The 19617-nt window shown below is 47.7% G+C and overlaps 2 protein-coding genes and 2 non-coding genes across 10 annotated transcripts in view; 1 reads left to right on the top strand and 3 right to left on the bottom strand.

Moving 5' to 3' along the window:
• Positions 1 to 11106, top strand: part of Dennd2b (DENN domain containing 2B) — a 160717-nt gene extending 149611 nt beyond the window's left edge. For all 7 annotated transcript variants that reach the window (XM_070035264.1, XM_070035265.1, XM_070035263.1 and 4 more), the window contains 7 exons: positions 1954 to 2102; positions 6250 to 6427; positions 6709 to 6750; positions 7481 to 7592; positions 8462 to 8701; positions 9668 to 9754; positions 10328 to 11106. In XM_070035264.1, the coding sequence (XP_069891365.1) occupies positions 1954 to 2102; positions 6250 to 6427; positions 6709 to 6750; positions 7481 to 7592; positions 8462 to 8701; positions 9668 to 9754; positions 10328 to 10362 (843 nt within the window). In that variant the 3' untranslated portion in view covers positions 10363 to 11106. The remainder of the gene's footprint in view (positions 1 to 1953; positions 2103 to 6249; positions 6428 to 6708; positions 6751 to 7480; positions 7593 to 8461; positions 8702 to 9667; positions 9755 to 10327) is intronic.
• A 5315-nt stretch (positions 11107 to 16421) lies between these two features.
• Positions 16422 to 19033, bottom strand: Rpl27a (ribosomal protein L27a). Its single transcript, XM_070035261.1, has 5 exons — positions 18976 to 19033; positions 18602 to 18665; positions 18219 to 18294; positions 17585 to 17759; positions 16422 to 16590 (listed from the first exon to the last, which is right to left on the bottom strand). The coding sequence occupies exons 1-5, from the start codon at positions 18976 to 18978 to the stop codon at positions 16462 to 16464; spliced, it is 447 nt and encodes a 148-aa protein (XP_069891362.1). The 5' UTR covers positions 18979 to 19033; the 3' UTR covers positions 16422 to 16461.
• On the bottom strand, positions 16685 to 16815 carry LOC138836666 (small nucleolar RNA SNORA3/SNORA45 family). The gene has a single exon (XR_011374985.1). It is a non-coding gene; the product is annotated as a small nucleolar RNA SNORA3/SNORA45 family (small nucleolar RNA).
• On the bottom strand, positions 18014 to 18143 carry LOC138836665 (small nucleolar RNA SNORA3/SNORA45 family). The gene has a single exon (XR_011374984.1). It is a non-coding gene; the product is annotated as a small nucleolar RNA SNORA3/SNORA45 family (small nucleolar RNA).
• Positions 19034 to 19617: the final 584 nt, after the last annotated feature.

Below are 19617 nucleotides of genomic sequence, written 5' to 3'. Positions count from 1 at the left end.
TGTGTGTGTGTGTGTGTGTAACTTATATAGACAGCTTTTCACTGGGATTGGCTTTGAAGCCAACTAGGAAAGGAAACAGAGTGAAAGGAAACAGGGAGCAGGAAGTTGGTGAAAGATGTATGGATGCTGGTGTGAATGGCCCCAGAAGAAGAAGTTAAGGTTGCAGGAGAGGAAGGAAGGTATACTCATTGAGAAGGTATAGTGTGCTTCACTGGAAGACTGGCTTTTATTAGGAGAAGAGGGAAGCTTACAGATTTTGATTCTCATCTGATGGCTTTGTTTTTCTCAGAAGGGCATCCTCTGAGAGCAAGACATGGGAGTTGGGTTCTAGAAAAGGGAAAGGTTCAGTTCATGTTGCTGAGAGAGAGGGAGACTGACTTGAGATGCATCCTCTGTTAGAGGGACATTAGGCTAGTTGAATAATCTTGGGGCAGGACAGCTGACCCTGCCCCGGCAGCCTGGGTTCTTTAGATCTGGTCTGCCACCTTCCAGGCTTCATTTCTCATCTGTCTGATTTGGGTTCTTCTTGCTCCTGGTTGCTTTTTGCAGAAGACATTTCCTCTCTTGTCTCTGAAATCCAAGTGAAGCAACTTATTTATGGAGTTGCTTCCCTGACTGTTCACCTGCCCTGCACAGATATTAATCCCCTCCCCCCTTTCTTTCTCTTTAACACAAGCCTGTGGGCCATGATAGGTTAGACTCACTCAGCCCCATGAGGATTCAGTTTCCTCTCAGGAGGAGAGCTTTGGGACCGGAAAGGATGCAAATGGCCTCCTGTATAATTATGCTGTGGCATTCTCTCTGCCCACAATTACTGAGCACTTACAGCGGCCTCCTCAGTACTGTGCTAATCACTGGACCTTCCAGGAGTTTAGCATTGGCAGGAGAGGCAGGGTAAGACTGGTCATTGTTTCCTTTTTGCTGTTTTTCTGGGGTTCAGAGGGATGTATACTGAGTTAGAAGTTAAAATTCCTTTACTTGCTTAAATTCCTAAAAAACGAATGAGATTGGGTGGGGTATAAGCCTCTAGAGAAGAGTTTACTTTGACATCTTAGGGCTATAAGAGGGAATTTGTTTGTCACCCCAATTTTCAGGAAGCCCTCACATACCTGCTACCCACAGATGCTGAGAGACCAAGCATGAGACTAGGCAGGCTTCAGTTGACATCTTTGGCATAGCTTGATTGTTAGCTGTTTCTCTTGCTATCACTCCTGGGGTTCTTTGATACCCTCACCTCTACCCACTGTCCCCAGAAAAGTAGGTTTCAGGGTCAGAACAGTCTAGGATTGTTCTGGCTATCCCATGACGGAGACAGTCCTGTCTGACAAGATCTTTGGAATCGCTAGCCTTTCCATGTGTTTTTCTCATCCCTGGCATAAGGCTTAGGATGACAGAGATAAAGGCAGGATGGCAAGACAAACAGCCTCTGGAAGGAAACTTCCCGGCAGGAAAGGGTGTGGACATGACAATAAGGATAACATCATGGCCTTCCCAGTGATAGCTGAGACCAGACCCCTGGGATGTGGAGACACAGCTCTTCCTGTGGCCTACAGAGCAAGGATGGATTGTGGGATCTAGTCAGGGCGGAGGCCAAGCTCTTTGCCTGGGGAAATAGGCCAGAGGGAGGGGGACATGAAAATATGAGCCTGCGTGCCTTCCCCATTCTCTTTAGTCAAAACAGAAATCAGTTCTCCCTCTCCCCCACCCTTTCCTGAGAGTCTGCATTGGGGTGCCTCCGCCCTGTTGTCTCCATGTTTGGTTAGCCCTCTTGTGGGAGCAGAGCTAAAGTCTGAGCAGAGGGGAGACTGTACCTTACTGCTGAGTAGAAAGATTCTAGGACCCTTGGAAGGAGAGGGTGGGAAGGGAAACCAACCTGCAGGTGCTTTGTGCGGGGCCCAGGGTGGCCCTCACCCACCTGGCCTTTGCCTGCCCATTTCTTTTGTTCTCCCATAGGTGTTAGAGCTGCGAAGGCCCATGGACTCCCGTCTGGAGCACGTGGACTTTGAGTGCCTTTTTACCTGCCTCAGTGTGCGCCAGCTTATCCGAATCTTCGCCTCTCTACTGCTGGAGCGCAGGGTCATTTTCGTAGCAGATAAGCTCAGGTAGAGCCTAACAGAAACAAGAGGGGGGAGGGCACACTCACTAACTATCACCAAATATCTACCAGTCCTAGTGTATGTTATATACTATTGCACTGGTATATGGTGATGTGTATGTGTGTGGGGGCTATGTGTGCATGCAGGTGCATATGCATGCATGTGCACTGAGAAACACATCAAGTAGGAAAGAAGGATTAGAAAACTTGGAATGTGATAAAGGGTTTGGGAGCACATAGGCTGGCAGGATTGGGAATCCAGGGAAGGATTAAACATGAGAAGAGGGGGAAGCAGCCAAGAGTGTACCAGTGCACCAACATTAATATGGAGAAAGGTAAGAAATGTGTAAGCTTGGTGGTACACTCCTTTAATCTCAGCTAATCAGGATGCATAAGCAGGAGGACTATGCATTTTGAGCTCCCCCCACCCCCTCCGGGTACAGTTAGTAAGACCCTATCTCAAAAACAAAATAAGAGTGCAGGAAGTATGGCCAAGTGGTAGAACACTGCCTAAGCAAACATGAGGAGGCTGGGGCTGGGAAGGTGGCTCAGTGGTAGAGTGCTTGTCTTGCATGCATGAGGCCCTGGGTTCGATTCCTCAGCACCACATAAGCAAAAAGAAAAAAGCCGGAAGTGGCGCTGTGGTTCACGTGGTAGAGTACTGGCCTTGAGCTGAAGAGCTGAGGGACAGTGCCCAGGCCCAGAGTTCAGGGCCCACAACCGGACCCAAAAACAAAAACAAAAACAAAAACATGAGGAGGCACTGACTTCAATATCTAGTACTGCAAAAAACAAAACAGTAACAGCAGTAACAAAAAAAATAGTGTCTGGAACATGACTCCATATATACATATATATATATGTATGTGTATATATGTATATGTATGTATGTATATTAATACGAAATGGAAGCTGGCTTCACGCTTGTAATCCTAGCTACTCAGAAGGCTGAGATCTGAGGATCACAAACCAGCCTAGGCAGAAAAGTCCATGAGACTAGAAAGTGGTGCTGTGGCTCAAATGAAATGGTAGAGTGCAATTTCTTGAACACAGAAAATTCAGGGACAGAGTCTGGGCCCAGAGTTCAAGCTCCAGGACAGGAGAGGTGGGGGGGGGGAGAGGGAGAGGGGGAGGGGAGAGAGGGAGAGAGATGTGTGCGTGCTGGTAGTGGCCCTTTCCTTCAGGAGGAGGCAAGGCTGCCTTTGTGGGATGCTGAGTTGAAGGCACAAAAGCCATCCAGTGAGGGCCTGTGAGGTGCCCTTGGTGGGAGCCCTGGAGTTGTGGAGAAAGGCCAGGTAAAGGGTTGCGGCTGTGGCTGTGGGCAGAAAGGTGGTTTCAGGAAGACTGGCTGTCAAACCACAAAAGAGAAGATGGCTAGAGAGTAGAGGGGCCTATGAGTTGGTTTAGGAGGAATAAGAAACAAGCAAGATGAATTCTAGGACTTGGTCCAGAGTGTTGGCATTTATGATTTCACAAGCGGAGGTCCCCATCTGGGATGTGGTGGCAGAAGTGACTGTCATTGGTCATGAGGCATTCTAGGAAGAAAGAAGTCAGGCTCTTTTTGATACCTGCGGGTTTCTTTATTTTTGTTTTCTAAATAACATGTTAGGGTTGATTAGGCTGGAAGAGGATAGGATGTTGGTGATACCTTGTTCTTTATGTCATAAATTTGGTCACAAGCAATGGTATTCTAGAGTGAGATTGATTAGTCCCTTAGCCATTCTACCTGCCATGTGCCTGCATGCATGTGTGTGCGTGAATATATGAATGTATGCGTGCGTGCGTGCGTGCGTGTGTGTGTGTGTGTGTGTGTGTGTGTGTGTGTGTAACTGAGATAAAGGCAGAAAGAAAACAGCCTTTCAATGTCTGGTTGCCCAGCAATTCCAACTCCCAGGGCATTTTCTACTATCTGTATGAGGTGAGAATAAAGAGAAGCAGGTGAGATGCCCCCCTCAGTATTTCTCATGGGGCACTGGGGCAGGAACCCAGGCCCACCTGCCAAAACTAGAGCCACTGAACTTTCCAGAGGTGGCCACGGGTTAGAAATGATGACTCTTCCTCTTAAGTTCCTGTCCCAGGCCCAGTGCTTCTGTGTCTGTCAGTGTAGGTGTTCCATGACACATTGTGAGGGGCCTCTCCAGGTAGCTGGAACCAGCTGCAGGAGCAGCTCCCGGAGCCCCACCCCTGCCACTTTGAGCCAACAGTAGAGCCCTGCCTTGGCCAGACCACAGTGGCCTCTGACAGACCCTGAGATTCTGTTTCTGAAGATTTTACCCCCCACTCAGGCTGAGCCTTCTCTTTCCACCCCCTACTCCAGCTCCCCTAGGGCTGTGAATACAGCTATTGTTTCCTGTGGTTTGCAGCTGCCTCTGAACACATTCCAGGACCATTCTGGGAGGAAAATAGCCCAGGCTCCTGTTCCTCTGCTGCTCAGCATTCAAATTCTGCCAATCTTCAGACTTATAAAGGATGTACTCAGGGTTTACCTCAGACTAGAGAGGGGAGAGGTGGAGTGGCACATGGACCTAAACTGTGGTGATTCAGCCACCTTCCTCCAGCTTATGTCCCGTTGTTCTTTCTCTCCCCCCCCCCCCATGACTTTTATATTTCTGTTTATGCAGGAGGGCTCTGTATTGATTGTACCTAAGGGTCATACAAATCCTTCTGCTTCCTAAGTCTCTGGCCCATTAGAGGGGACTATAGAAATCAATGTGTCCCCTGACTGAGACAGCCCTTTTCCAGATCTGTTCTAGATGACTTCTGTTGTCCCCAGGGGAGAAAGGTGCTGGGATTACAAGTGTATATCACCATACCTGGCTGAACTGCTCAGAGGGCCCAGGGCTGATTGGGGGTGGGGGGAAGACATTGATGCAGAGAGAAATGCAGATTTGAAAAGGAGCTGTGTTGCTCAGGGTGCTTCTTGCTCAGCCCTCAAGTAGCTGGGACATAAGGTGTGTGTCCCAGCAACTCTCCTCCTGACAGATGTGGGGGATGCCCTTCAGACTAAGTGTGTCTCATGTTTTTCTGCCATCCCACACACACCAGGCCCTGCACATTTCTGCATGTGCAAGCTGGTATCCCAGCAATTGTACTTGTTTCTCATCTGTGCTTGGGAAGCCCTGTGGGACTTCTGAGACTGGAAGCCTGGAGCCCCCTTGAGGCCAAGAGAAGGACAACCCCACTGAGACCTGAGAGGAAAGAAGGGTACTTGCAGCCTGATTAGAATGGTACCTGCGCTTCACTCCCTGTTTAGTCAGACCTGTTGCCAGATGAGGAGAAAGGAGTGAGCAGTTAGAGGACAGAGAAGTAGAAGTGGTTCTAGGCTGAAAGACACCAAAACTGTGCCCCAGCTCTACCCCTTATGAGGACAGAGAAGTAGAAGTGGTTCTAGGCTGAAAGACACCAAAACTGTGCCCCAGCTCTACCCCTTATAACCGAAGTTACTATTTTTTAAATCATGGGCCCCAGTGGTGAAATGCCCCCGCTGTGACTTTCCTGCTCCTGAACACTGTGGATTTGTGTTGCCTCTTGCTGTCTCAGCCTTTGTGCCCCCAGTCTGAACTGATAGCCCCACTAGCTGGGATCTGCTAGTACCTTCTGGTTATTCTTTGTGTGTGTGTTTTGTATGTTCAAGTGGTGCTGCAAACCTCTGTGGCTGTATCTTTTTTTTTTTTTTTTTTTTTTTTTGGTTGGTCGTGGAGTTTTGAACTCTGGGCCTGGGTGCCATCCTTGAGCTCTTCAGCTCAAGGTTAGCGTTCTACCACTTGAGACACAGTGCCACTTCCAGCTTTTTCTGCTTATGTGGTGCTGAGGAATCAAACCCAGTACCTCATGCATGCAAGGTGACAAGCACTCTACCACTGAGCCGCCTTCCCAGCCCCAGTGGCTGTATCTTGGTACAGTCTTCAATGTGTCTAGCATTGGTGTCCATGAGGCCATAAGCAATGGTCAGATGTGTGTGTGTGTGGACTCTGCCACTTTAAAGATCAATCCCCAGTCCTTTAGTCCCATTAGCATCTTTGTTGCACTGGAAGTTTGACATAAAAGGATGTCCTGAGCCTCCAGCAGGCTTTTAACTATCCTTCAAGGTACTGGGCCTGGACTGGTCAGGAGATAGACCTGGGCTCAGGGACTCTTGTCTCTCTGTCTATCAGTACCCTGTCCAGCTGCTCCCATGCTGTGGTGGCCTTGCTCTACCCCTTCTCCTGGCAGCACACCTTCATTCCTGTCCTTCCGGCCTCCATGATTGACATCGTCTGCTGTCCCACCCCTTTCCTGGTTGGCCTGCTCTCCAGTTCCCTTCCTAAACTGAAGGAACTACCTGTGGAAGAGGTAGGCCATGTGGAGAACCAGCTTGGAGGGATGGGTGGGGACTAAGACCTCAGGAGGTCAAGGTGGGGAGAGAGAAGGCTGCTGGGATCTTCCTCCTGGGCTCTTCAGGCCTCTATAGAAGCTCTGTCCTTTCTCCTAGTGGGTGGGTGGATCTATCTCTGGTTGGGTTTTTTTTTTCTTGTCTTCTGTCCCTGGGTAAATGGAGATTTGAGGACCTGTTTAGAGGCCTTTGCAGAACTCATTTCCTGAACCCCACTGCCTCTAATGACTCCTTTTTTCAGGCGCTGATGGTGAATCTGGGATCTGACCGATTTATCCGGCAGGTAAGAGCTTTAAGGCTGCAGAACCTCAGCCTGCTCCAGTGGGCTCCAGTCTAAGAACAGTGGGCTCTGTTAGACAGGCCCCCAAGCACTCCACGCCATCATAGAAGTCAGTCTCATGGTCTGTGTGTTGAGTTCCAGGTTCCATGCTCACAGAGTAGACAGGGGTGGGGAGATGCTGACTTGGGAACCCTTACCCCCAACAGGATCTGCCTTTCTGGTTGGTGTCATTGCCTTTGGAAGGCAGTATTGGAGTGTGAAGCACAGAGTGTAGAAGTCTGGGCTCTGCCACCTTAGAGCCACATAATCTTGAACAGGCCTCGCAACTATGAGGTTGTGCTCTTCTCTGTGAAATGATGGTGATGATAGCACCTGCCTTGAAATATTCTGGGGATCATAAACATTACTAGAGTGTGCTTTGTAATGTGAAGGTTGGCAGCCATTGTTGCCACCTGCCAAAAGCCTGTTGATCATGGCAATTCTCCTGGCTTCTTATAAATGAGCATAACAGTCTATTATACAGAATCTATTATACTGCAGCATTACAAGGCTTCAAGATATGGCTACAGAGTCTGAAGTTACTGGGACGCAGGCTGTGGCACAGTCTCCCTGTACCTCCACATGGAGCTGAAGACAAAAGGAATAGGAGAGACTTCAGTCAGGGCTTAGCACACAATAAATGCTTGTCACTGTCAGCTGTGGTTATCATCACAGTGTCTTCCTTCTCCTGCAGATGGATGATGAAGACACATTGCTACCCAGGAAGTTGCAGGCAGCTCTGGAGCAGGCTCTAGAGAGGAAGAATGAATTGATCTCCCAGGACTCTGACAGCGACTCCGATGATGGTGAGGGAGGCTTTCCTAAGCAGAATCTCTCTGGTCCCAGGCTCCTTATGTTCTGGGTCTGGGCTTCATGAGTCCTAGACCCTATTCCTATGCACCAGACCCTTTTTAGGTGATGAGGCTCCAGGTGTAGGACCTTGGTCTCACTCAGTACCTGGTTTCTTTTTTTCTGGTACTAGGGTTTGAACTCAGGGCCTTGAGCTTGCTAGGTCAGTACTACTATTTGAGCCATACCCCCAGCCACTTTTTGCTTTTAGTTATTTTTCTAACAGAGTCTTGTACTTTCTGCCCAGGTGACCTTGATCTTTACCTTCCTTTTTATGCATCTCACATAGCTGGAGTGAAAGTCACACGCCACTACACCAAGCTTTTATTGGTTGAAATGGGGGTCTCACTGTTTGCTTAGGCTTGCCGTGAGCTGTGATTCTTCTCATCTTTGCCTCCCAAGTATTTGGGATTACAGGCCAAAGCCACTATGCCTGGCTCCTTGCATGCTTTCTACCTTAGGATATTTGGGAAGGAAAATACAAAGGCAGCACAGCTACAAAGACTGGTCCTTCCCTTTGGGTTTTCCTTCAAGCCATTACAGAAGCTGGAAGGCCCTTCCTTTGCCTCAGAGGCTAGGAAAGTAGTAGTATATTGGTCTCCAAGTTCTACTTTCAATCATTCATTCATTCATTCATTCATTCAGTGTCTGCCAGCTTCCCTGTTCAGAGCAGTTTCTGACCTCTAGGAGCTTTTCATGTAAGCACACAAGATCATTTCAAGAGCAAAAAGTGGCTTGAAGTTTTGCTGGGCGAAGGGAAGCCGTCGACTGGGCTTCCCCTGCAGGCTCTTGATCTAAACCTCATAGATTTTCTTTTCTCTTCCAGAATGTAATACCCTCAATGGACTGGTGTCAGAGGTGTTTATCCGGTTCTTTGTGGAGACTGTTGGGCACTACTCCCTCTTTCTGACCCAGAGTGAGAAGGGGGAGAGGGCCTTTCAGCGAGAAGCCTTCCGCAAGTCTGTGGCCTCCAAGAGCATCCGCCGTTTTCTTGAGGTTTTTATGGAGTCTCAGATGTTTGCTGGCTTCATCCAAGATAGGGAGCTACGGAAGTGTCGGGCAAAGGGTAAGGTCTGAGGGTACGTGTGTGCGCACATGCACACATGCGCGTGTATGGGTGTATGATGAGCCTTCTCTAACCTTTATGTCACAGGCAGAGTTAAATAACCAGGCACTGTGATGGTAGCTCTTTGGAATCAGAGCCAGGCATCTTCTTTTTTTGGTGGTACTGGGGTTTGAAATTTATACTAGGAGCCTCAAGCGTGATAGACAGGCACGCTGACACTTGAGCCCTGCTCCAGCCTTTTTAGTTACTTTTCATGTAGCTTTTGTCATTTTTACCTGGGGCCACCCTCCAACTGTGACCTTCCTGCTTATGCCTCCTATGTAGCTGGGAGTACAAGCATGCATCATCACAGCTAGTGGGCCAAGCTTCTTAATCCCCCTTCTTTTCTGATAGAAAGTTGCAAAGGTGTGAAGTTCTCTTGTCCTACTAAATGTCTTTCTCTTTACTAGGCATGCGCGGGTGGAGGCATGAGGCAAGACAGCAGGACTTTTACATACCTCAGAGCAACTTGCCTTTGATTGCCCATCTCTTTCTCACATGTCATTATTCATTAGCAAAGGACTAGATCCAATGATATGGGGGCTTCTGATGTCCCAAGGGGCTGGGAAGTCCCTTGAGGAGGATTGGGCTGTTTTACATGGTTATTTGATCTCTGGTTATCGGTTCTCTCTAGGGTTTGTCTTTTCCAGACCTTTGTGTCTAACCTCAGGGATATTGTTTCTTATTCCCACTAATATTACCCAATTTAGTTTGATAAACCTTTTAAACCAACATGTAAGAGTTTATAAAGGAAGCTAGAGGCACTCATGGAGGCTGCTCTGATAGCAGGGTACCCTCATCACTCTACAGTTCACACATGTGCATTCAGCAGTGGCAGTCTGTGGTGACCACTAAAAATCACTGGCTGAGCCTATAGACTTCTAGTAACTGTTCTCCTCCCTGGTTCCCTTTTTCCTCTTCCCCAAGGCCTCTTTGAGCAACGAGTGGAGCAGTATTTGGAGGAGCTCCCTGACACTGAGCAGAGTGGGATGAACAAGTTTCTCCGAGGCTTGGGTAAGCAGTCTTGTTACTAATAAGATTGCTGTGCAGTCAAGGAGGGAAATCCTGGGTTGTCTACACCCTAAAATACTCTAAATCAGTGCCAGCAGGTAATTATTCAGGAGCTGTAGACAGAGCTGGAGGGGAGCCTTTGGTGAATGAAGATCAAGTGCCCAAGCTAGTGCTCCTAGGGCATTTAGCACAGGATTGATCAGACTGCAGAACAAAATGAAACCCAATCATCACATAAGTTGGTTCTTTCTGGATATACACCTTCCTGAGTAAAATGAGGACCACTAGGGACAATGAGCTTTTCTCTAGGTTTAAAGGCTTATGGAGCAGCAGTGTCCCGCCTGCAAAGTCCCACTCCTTCAAACTCACTGAGATCACAGGCCATCATTATCTCAGTTTAAAGGAAAGCTGAAGTCAAAGAGGGTTAAATAGTTTACTCCAATCATAGATTTGAATGTCAGTGCCTGAATTAGTGTCTTCATCACCCAGATTCAAGAATGGTAGGATGGATGGCAAGATGGTAGTAAAGGTCAGAAGAAGTGTATTAAAACATTCTCTCTTCTCTCTGGCTAACAGGCAACAAAATGAAGTTCCTCCACAAGAAGAATTAAAAACACCTTTCCCAGTAGCGGGAGTCCAGTGCCTCAGAGGCTGGTGGGGAGAGGGCTCAGCTTGGGACCCTCCGGGCTGCTGTGGCCGCTCTGCCCCGCCCCACGCCCACCTCCAAGCCAGCCCACCGCTGCCTTCACCACATCCCAGGATACTGTTTGTAAATAATCTGCTATAAGCCTTCTTAACTGTTTTTGTAACAAGCAAAGAGAATCTGGTAAATATCTGTATATTCCCAAGGGGCTGGGTGCTTTTCCGCCTTGCCTGAGAATGGATGGAGTGTTGCTGGGTGCTGGTGACTGGCCAATTATGTGCAGCTGACTGTCTCAGCCGAACCACTGATCTTCCCTGGAGGCTTCTGGCCTGCCTGCCTGCCTGCCTGCCTTCAGCCCCTGCTGCCAGTCTCGGGCCCTGGAGAGCAGACACTGTCTTGTTATGTACAGGAGGACTATTATTTTTAATCTTAGAGTTTCTATTTTTTTTTCTGGTAGTCTCCTCCCTCTAGCCTGTTTTTGAAAGGCAAAGTTTATTTGTCTCCATTTGCAGCATGGAACCAGGTTCTGGACCTGGTGCCAAGATGGTCAGTGAATTATGGGACGCCCACCCTCAGCTCTGCCTGTGTGCTCTCTGGGCTCTGCTCCCAGCCAGTGGTGGCCACGTGGCCATTGATGCGGTACAGGGCATCCCTCCTTCCCACCATCAACAAGTGTTCTCAATAAACAGTGTACAGCCATTTGGGCCCAAGAGCCCCATGTGTTCCCTGGCTTCATTATCTTGAGTTCTGGGAATGGGCTGAGAAAATCAATCGGGGATACAACGTTATGTGAGCAATGAATGAGTGGGTTATCTTCAGTATGAGTTCACTGACCTCCCCTAAAATTGAATTCTCTGGCTTGATTTCTATGACTAGACTTCAAAATCACCAACTATTGTTTGTTTCATTTCCTTCTCCAGTAGCTAGCTGTTCACTCACATTTACAATGATGGGAAGAATGCTCTTTAGCACCACCACTAGGTGATATCATAGGATGTCCTGACATTCGTGGCCCAGCTAATGGCCAGGCCTGGGCTTGGTTATGGCCATGTCCCATTGACAATTATTGTTTTTTTTTGCGAGGGACTGGGGTTGGAGGGGGAGGTGGGAGGTGGGGTTGGTAATGGGGCTTGAACTCCGGGCCTGGGGCTGTCCCTCAGCATTTCAGCTCAAGGTTAGTGCTCTACCACTTGAGCCATGGTGCCACTTCCAGTTTTCTAGTGGTTAACTAAATATTTAAGTTTGTCTTTCCTGCCCAGGCTGGCTTTGAACCACGATCCTCAGATCTGTCTCCTGAGATTACAGGCAAGGGCCACCAGCTCCGAGACCGATCATTTCTCAATCTCCCACTTTTACTGAGACCCCAAGAACTTTAACACGTGATCAAATCATAAGACATTCTTCTAAGTTTCTCAACTTTTGTTCCTTAGGTAAATCTCAGAGGAATGTTTCCTTCCTCACTGCTGGGGCTGCAGCGTGAAAACCCACACTGGCCACACCCACTTAGAATGGGCTCTCAGGGCCCACTGAGTGATTGTATGGCATGGCACAGAAGCCTTAGGGGAGAGGAGATTCTGAGTACAGTCGGTCTCATGTCTTAAGACTTCCCAAATTCTGCTTCCACAAGCCTGTCCTCTTGATTCCTAAACTATGGATTCTGAACCATCAGATTTTTAAATAATAAATGCTATAAAAATTGCCCCCCTAATATCTTGAGATGAGATTCATAGTTAATGTGGCTTAGAAATATCTTACTTTTAAGAGAAATCCAAGGGAAGTACTTTGTTATTAATGCGTGTGTAAATATGGCTCAGTGGTAGAGCGCTTGCCTTGCATGCATGAGGCCTTGGGTTCGATTCCTTAGCACCACATAAGCAAAATGAAGAGCCAGAAGTGGCGCTATGGCTCAAGTGGTAGAGTGCTAGCCTTGAGCTGAAGAGCTGAGGGACAGTGCTCAGGCCCAGAGTTCAGGCCCCACGACTGGACCCCCCCAAAAAATAAAAAAATAAGCCCAGTCCAGTTTAAACCCAGTCCCAGTAGGAAGGTCTGAGTCTCCTTCAGTTAGCCACTAAAAAGCCTGAAGTGGAGCTGTGGCTCAAATGGTAGAACACTAGCCTTGAGCAAAAAAGGGCAGGCCCTGAGTTCAAGCCCCAGTACTGACACCAAAAAAAGAAAAAAAATTCCTATGCAGACTACTTAACAGTGCTGAATTAACAACTCCTGCTGAGTAACTTAAAGGTTTCCTTTGTGATTAACAATTTTTGGTAATATTCTGAACAAAACAGTACCAGATTCCTTGGTTCAAACAGCAGCTATAGTAAAAATCTATGAAAACAATGGGATGGATTAAATATCTGTAAGTAGTAGTGTTCTAAGCTAGGTTTTGGTTGTGTAGAACTCACTCTTCTATTACAGGATATCTAATGATTGAAAAGTTAAAATAATGGGACAATGAATTTGTAAAACAGAGCCAGGCACTGGTGGCTCATGCCTGTAATCCTAGAAACCTAGGAGGCTGATATGAGGACTGCAGTTTGAAGCCAGCATGGAAAGTCTAAGACCCTTACCTTCACTAAAACAACCAAAAGCTGAAAGTTGCCCTGTGGCTCAAGTAGAAGCACTAGCCTTGCTTGAGCAAAAGCAAATCAGGTTCAGCACCTATGCCTTGAGTTCAAGCCCTCAGACCAATACCAAAAAATAAGCTATAAAACATTCCCCAAATGGTATTGTTACCATTCAAATGTGTACTTGTCTTTCTGATAATTCCGAGGCAACTCAGATGAAAGGTAATACTGTCTCCTCACAGCAATTGTAAGGGTGTCATCCTACCCCACCCTTGTCTTGCTGTGTAGCCGGAACTTTTCAAACTTAGATCCACCTGCCATAGCTTTTGTGTACATCACCCTCACCTGCCTTTATTAAAGATGTGATTTTTTATGCTGGGCAGTCTGTCCCATTCTACCATTTTAATGTTTTTTTAGTAACCATGCTCTAGTAAAACCACACTATGGGTTTTAGAGTACTTGCCAGCATGTATGAGACCCTGCTAGGTTCAATACAATACATACCTTCTGTTTCTATGCTATTTGAGCCAAAGGCATAGTTCACAGGGACTATGACTATTTTGATGCCCAAACGGTAACAGAATAACCAAGACAAGTTTCTAAGGAATGCAGGTACATGGCTTTTCAATGTCATTTAGTTCCGGTTTTACCTGCACTGTGTTGCTGCTTCACATACCGTGCCTCATTTGTAATCTTGTCTCTGGGGCATGATTATTAATTTTTTTGCCATTATATGGCCAAAATTATAAGACACATTAGTATTCTTTGCACACATCTCAGTATAGGGTGGGGAGGACTGCTTAACAGTTTAGTGACTTACATGAGTATTTCAAAACCAGTTCAGTAACTTATTTGAACAACTTTGCTTTTCAGTATCCAGCTTTTTTTGTCCAATGTGGGGCTTGAACTCTGGGCATGGGCACTGTACCTGAGCTCTTCAGCTCAAGTCGAGAGTTCTACCACCACTTTGAGCCATAGGGCCACTTCTGGTTTTCTGGTAGTTAGCTGGAGATGTCTCACTTTCCTGCCCAGGCTGGCTTTGAACCACAATCTCATATTCCCAGCCTCCTGAGTAGCTAGGATTGTAGACTTGAGCTACCAGTGCCAGCTCAGTATCCAGCTTTTGAGGACTAGATTTTTTTTTGGGGGGGGGGGGTGTCCAGTTGTGGGCCTGGGCGCTGTCCCTCAGCTCTTCAACTCAAGGCTAGCAATCTACCACTTGAGCCACAGTGCCACTTCCGGCTTTTTTTTTTTACCTGCTTATATGGTGCTGAGGAGTCGAACCAAGGGCCTCATGCATGCAAGGCAAGCGCTGTACCACTCAGCCACCTTCCCAGCCCCAGGACTAGATTCTTTTATGCTTGATTTGAGATCTCATTTGTTGACTCTCCTAAGTTTGGAAGCTGTATTGACTCATCACACCTACAACTGGTTTGAAATACTTTTTGAAAGTATTATTAAGAACTCTTTAGGGCTGGGAAGGTGGTTCAGTGGTAGAGCACTTGCCTTGCAATGCATGAGGCCCTGGGTTCAATTCCTCAGCACCACATAAGCAAAAAAGAAAAAACCTGGAAGTGGCGCTGTGGCTCAAGTGGTAGAATGCTAGCCTTGAGCTGAAGAACTCGCCCAGACCCAGAGTTCAGGCCCCACAACTGAACCCCCCCCCCCCAAAAAAAGAACTCTTTAAATTAGTTCACAACAGTCTGGAATCAGGGCCCCAGGAAGAGGCTCTTAAATTTGTTAAAGCATAAGGCATTAAAAAAACCATGAAAAACCAAACAAGAAAATGCCTCACATGATTTGTTTACGGTAGCCATTTGACGTTATCTTTCACCCATTTATATTGCCCTTTAGTATGAAATGGGCATTTGGTTAAAAAAATATCACTTTTATTTCATATCTACTTGTACCCAATGACATACACAAATGTTACTAAGAACTGGAAGCAGCAAAGAGCTGGTGGCTTACACCTGTACTCCTAATTAGAAGACATCTGAGGATCATGGTTTGAAGCCAGCCTAGGCAGACAGGTCCCTGTTAGTCATCTCCAGTTAGCTACTCAAAAACTGCAAGTGGAGATGTAGCTCAAAGTGTTAGAGCTTTAGCTTTGAGCAAGAGCTCAAAAGACAGTGCCCAGGCCCTGAGTTCAAACACCACAATCTACCAAAAACAAAAACACCACAAAAACCTGGAGGTGAGGGCTGGGAAGGTGGCTCAGTGGTAGAGCGCTTGCCTTGCATGCTCGAGGCCCTGGGTTCGATTCCTCAGCACCACATAAGCAAAAAGAAAAAAGCCGGAAGTGGCACTGTGGCTCAAGTGGTAGAGCGCTAGCCTTGGGCTGAAGAGCTGAGGGACAGCGCCCAGGCCCAGAGTTCAGGCCCCACGACCGGACCCAAAAAAAAAAAAAAAACAAAAAAAACCTGGAGGTGAGAAGTAAAAGTTTAAAAGCAACTATGTACTACCTAAAGCCATCTCCCTCGCCCTCCAAAGAGAAAATTTCCTTCCTCACTTTCAGAATATTTCTAAGGGGGCCCAAGCATTTTTTAAGCTCAGGGTGTCCTTTATTAGGCACTTGCCATCTTTAGAAATGTCTGAGGTTCTGAAAGTCGCCATCATGAAAGTGAGCTTCCTGGTGTAATAAACTTAAACCAGCTGCCCAAGGGGAAGTATGTTTGCAAGTGTGACCCCCAGGAAATCATGGAACAAAAGAAAATTGTCAGGAGAGGCAAATGGAAGTGCCTTGGGAACCAGAATTTATTTCTGGCTGTTTCTGAATAGGGTAAGTCAAGACTCTAGATGAAGGAAAACCAGCCACCAGACCCTCCCCTCCGAGTGCAGGCAGACTTTGCCTATGAGCAGGTTAGTCACACTTTCCTTGCCATATTCTGGCACTCCAGCCAGCCACTTGAGATATAGCACTAAGCCCTGCTTTAGCTGGTTTTCCTTTTAAAGCCAGCCTCCCGTAATCCTACTCAGGAGGCTGAGATCTGAGGATCACAGTTCAAAGCCAGCCGGGCAGGAAAATCTGCCAGACAACCAGAAGTGGCGCCGTGGCTCAAGTGGTAGAGCACTCACCTTGAGCTAAAGAGCTGAGGGACAGCACTAAAGCCCACAGTTCAAGCCCCAGGACCAACAACAACAAAAAGAATTTCAGATTGCCAAATTTCAGAACCCCAAACCAGCATATTCTCACTTTCACTGAAATTTTTTGGTAGATGATGAGTGGCCAAGTAGGAAAAGCTTTGGCCTAGGAACTAAGTCTTAATGTCCCTCAAAATCCTGAAAATAAATAACTGCCCCATAAAAAATGTTTTGCAAGTGAAAAAAAATTTCTAACCACAAATAGCTTAGGGCATACTCTCCTACTTGCTGGAGAACAGCCGCCAAGAGTCTTCTGACAGGATCCCAATATACAGACAAGAAGGTAGAGATGCCACTTTAGAACCTATACTCAGACCACAAATCAAAGGATGATAAACATTTAATGAACCTCCTATGTGGCTTCAAGCCACCAGGATACAGGCACCCCCAACACCCTTAATCTTCTCCTCAGCTCTTCTGCTGAAGAATTTGGCTTTCACGATAACAGGCTGCTTAGGAAGCTTTCCTTTCCCCAGAACCTTATAGTAGCCCTAGGAGAGAAAAGAATTTACAATATAGCATAGCAGATATGAACACCCCAAATGTGCTACGAAAAAACACGCCAATCACTAAAAATCCATGTGGGCATGTTTCTGATGTAGGCATTAATGGGGGCACTGCCATCCCCCATCAGTGAATCAAGACCAGTAGATTCTTTTTGAGAACTCTAGCACACCAAGACAAGTACCATGTCAGGATGTGACTCTAGTCTCAAGCTAAGCAATCTCCCAAAGGACAATCACCAAGAATACTGAAAAGTTCTGACCACTAAAATCTCAAGGAACACTAGTCTAGGAAAAGATTTAAAGCTGAACTTGGATGGGTGTACAGGGATAGGATGAATGGAGTACAATGTATCAGTGGAATAGTCACAATAATGCAGGCCCTGAATAATACTTAGAGAACCTAGAGTTGTATTTCATGACCAGAATAAAACTCTAGCCAAGAAACAAACTTGGTGGGATCAGGGCAATAGGTAAAGTGGTTACTGGTTACAACAATATACAAGTAGCAATGAAGTGAATTGAGAGCATCATTCCAACTGTCCTGAGGAAGACATAGCAAAACATCTGATCAATCTGTGCTCTGAATTTTCATTTCTTTAAAGGTTTTTGTTTTGGGGTCTGGTCATGGGGCCTAGGCGCTGTCCCTCAGCTCTTCAGCTCAAGGCTAGTGCTCTACCATTTGAGCTGCAGCACCACTTCCGGCTTTTTCTTTTTTGCTTATGTGGTGCTGAGGACTTCACGCATGCAAGGCAAGCGCTCTACCACTGAGCCACCTTCCCAGCCCTGAATTTTCACTTCTCAAAGAGAAAATGGGACCACAACAGGAGTAGGAAATAGTTCTGTTTTGGCCAAACTCAGTTACTTGAGGTTGGCGATCCTACCCAAAGGTGGAATTTCCTAGTGGCTAAGTACAAGACAGATCTCAGGGAGAAGCTTAGTTTAAGGCCAGACAAGGAACTTTACAAAATATCTAACTTACCGATCGAACCACATCAATGATGGGAGCAACTCCAGTCTTGTTTTTGGCAGCATTCACCCGTGTCTGCTCGCTGACCAATGTCCACAATTTATCAAGGTTAACAGTTGGACAAAAACTCTGGTTCCTCTTTAAGTGGTAATGCCTCATACCGACTTTCCCAAAGTAACCTGGGTGACTGGGAAGAGAAGGCAATCACTTTTATAACCTTGTTCCAGTAAGAGACTTATCATCTCTGTAGGCACAGCCTTCAACTGCTATGACTAGCACCTAGCAGCCAACTCACAAAAAAATTTTGTCACTGAAGTACACTACTGTTCAGTCTATGGAAAAAGTACATACTTCTATTACAGATTTCCTCAATTGTCAAAATAAAACATCTGTCTAATTGATGGGAGATAGAAAAATCCACTTTTCATACATTAACTAGAAGCGTGTCACTAACCTGGTGACTGACTGTGCCATAAAGCACACAGCCAGTGAATAAGGTCAGCGTTTATTCTTCGAGGACTCTAGCACACTAAGGCAACAACCGATACCCAAGCGTGACTCTAGCCTCGACAACTGGCTCACCCAAAACAATTACAACTTTCCTAGGCTGTCCGAGTTAGTTAAAAGCGAAGTCCAAGCAACTCACTATTTGTCAAAGTTGATCCTGTGGTGATGCATACCACCAGCATTACCGCGTCCTCCTGGGTGCTTCCGGTGCTTGCCTGCAGGAATACAAAACTACATGGCTAACACAACCTTCTCTAGGCGCTCATTTCTACGCTCTTGCTTTATGCTGTTCCCAGTCTACGCCTCTTTTCCACGCTCCCTATCACCGCAAGCCAACTTTTAATTACCATGCCCCACACTTAAAATCTTCTGTCCTCCTGCTACTACTCAACTCTTTACAGATCCCTCCAAGAGGAAAAAAGGCTATCGTAAGATCTTTCTTCGAACTCACTTCTAAGCTCCCAATCTCCTGACTGAGCGACCGGAACAGAGCCCGGTGGCCGACCAGAAGTTAGCACTTACCGATGCGGCCGTGGCCGTGGCTCACGTGGCCCCGCAGCTTCCGGGTCTTCCTCAGTCTGGATGGCTGTGTACGAAAAGGAGTTCACTAGTAAGGCCTAAGAAAGAAGGGCAGGGGAGGGCGGCGATGCTCGCCGGCCCGCGATGGGCCTGCAGGCCGTGCCAGGGCGGCGCCGGGACGAGACCCGGACCCGGGGCCGCACACGCGGCCGCCAGCAGCTCCGGCCCGGACCCACGCCGTCCATCCTGCCCCGTGGCCGGCCACGCACAGCCTGGAAGACGCGCCCGAACCTGGGGAAAGTGGCGGGGAGGCCGGGGAAAGCGGAGCTCAGTGCCACCGCCCGGGAGGAAACGGAGGAAAGAAGAGAACCACCTACCATGTCGGCGGCCGAGACCAAAGAGGGAGGTCTCCGCCGAAGTCTCGCGAGGTATGGAGCCCCGGGAAGGCGGGACTAAGGTACCTCACTTCCGGCCGGGAGGGCCGGCTTCGGGCGGGGCTTCGTCGATCTCGCGAGTGTCAGTCTCCTGTGGCCGCCGGTTCTGAGGCTAGTCCTCTCCTTCCCTGCCGAGTCCTCGCGGCGTGGCGGCGGCGGGCCCCTCAGGACCTTTGTAGCCAGCCGGTTGTACCAGCTTCGGTGTAGGAGTTTGCAGCATGGCATTGCGCGCTGCTTTGGTGCGGCCTGGGTGGGCCTGGCCTTTTCCTAGTCTTGGCCCCGGAACCACTTAATGCCTACCCGAAAGGCCTCCGTGACCTCTCAGCCAGATGCCCGGCCTTTGTAATCTCATGTCCTCCCCCCCACCCCCCGTCCCGTGTTGTTGTTTTGGGTGGGTGGGTAATGTGGTTTCTTTTTCCAGGTATGGGGACTGAACCTCGGGCCGCGCGTATCTAGGCAAGCGCATTCCCACTTGACCGACCTGTGCATTTTTTTTGTTTTTGGAGATAGGGTCTCTTAGAGCTAGGTTCTGGAGGCAGGCCCAGAACTAGTTCTGTTCTTCTCCCTGACCCTCCAGTAGCCGTG

Source organism: Dipodomys merriami, unplaced genomic scaffold, assembly GCF_024711535.1.
Source record: "Dipodomys merriami isolate MVZ:Mamm:240054 unplaced genomic scaffold, mDipMer1.0.p SCAF_25, whole genome shotgun sequence".
NCBI lineage: Eukaryota > Metazoa > Chordata > Mammalia > Rodentia > Heteromyidae > Dipodomys > Dipodomys merriami.
This window is presented reverse-complemented; position numbering and strand designations above follow the sequence as displayed.

Bases quoted from the DNA above. Each gene is read 5' to 3' on its own strand.
- Rpl27a (XM_070035261.1), bottom strand. The intron at 18,295-18,601 runs GTAAGTGCTAAC...GTATTCCTGCAG, and splicing joins CCACGGCCACGGCCGCATCG to GCAAGCACCGGAAGCACCCA. The intron at 17,760-18,218 runs GTGAGTTGCTTG...TTCTCTTCCCAG, and splicing joins AGGATCAACTTTGACAAATA to TCACCCAGGTTACTTTGGGA.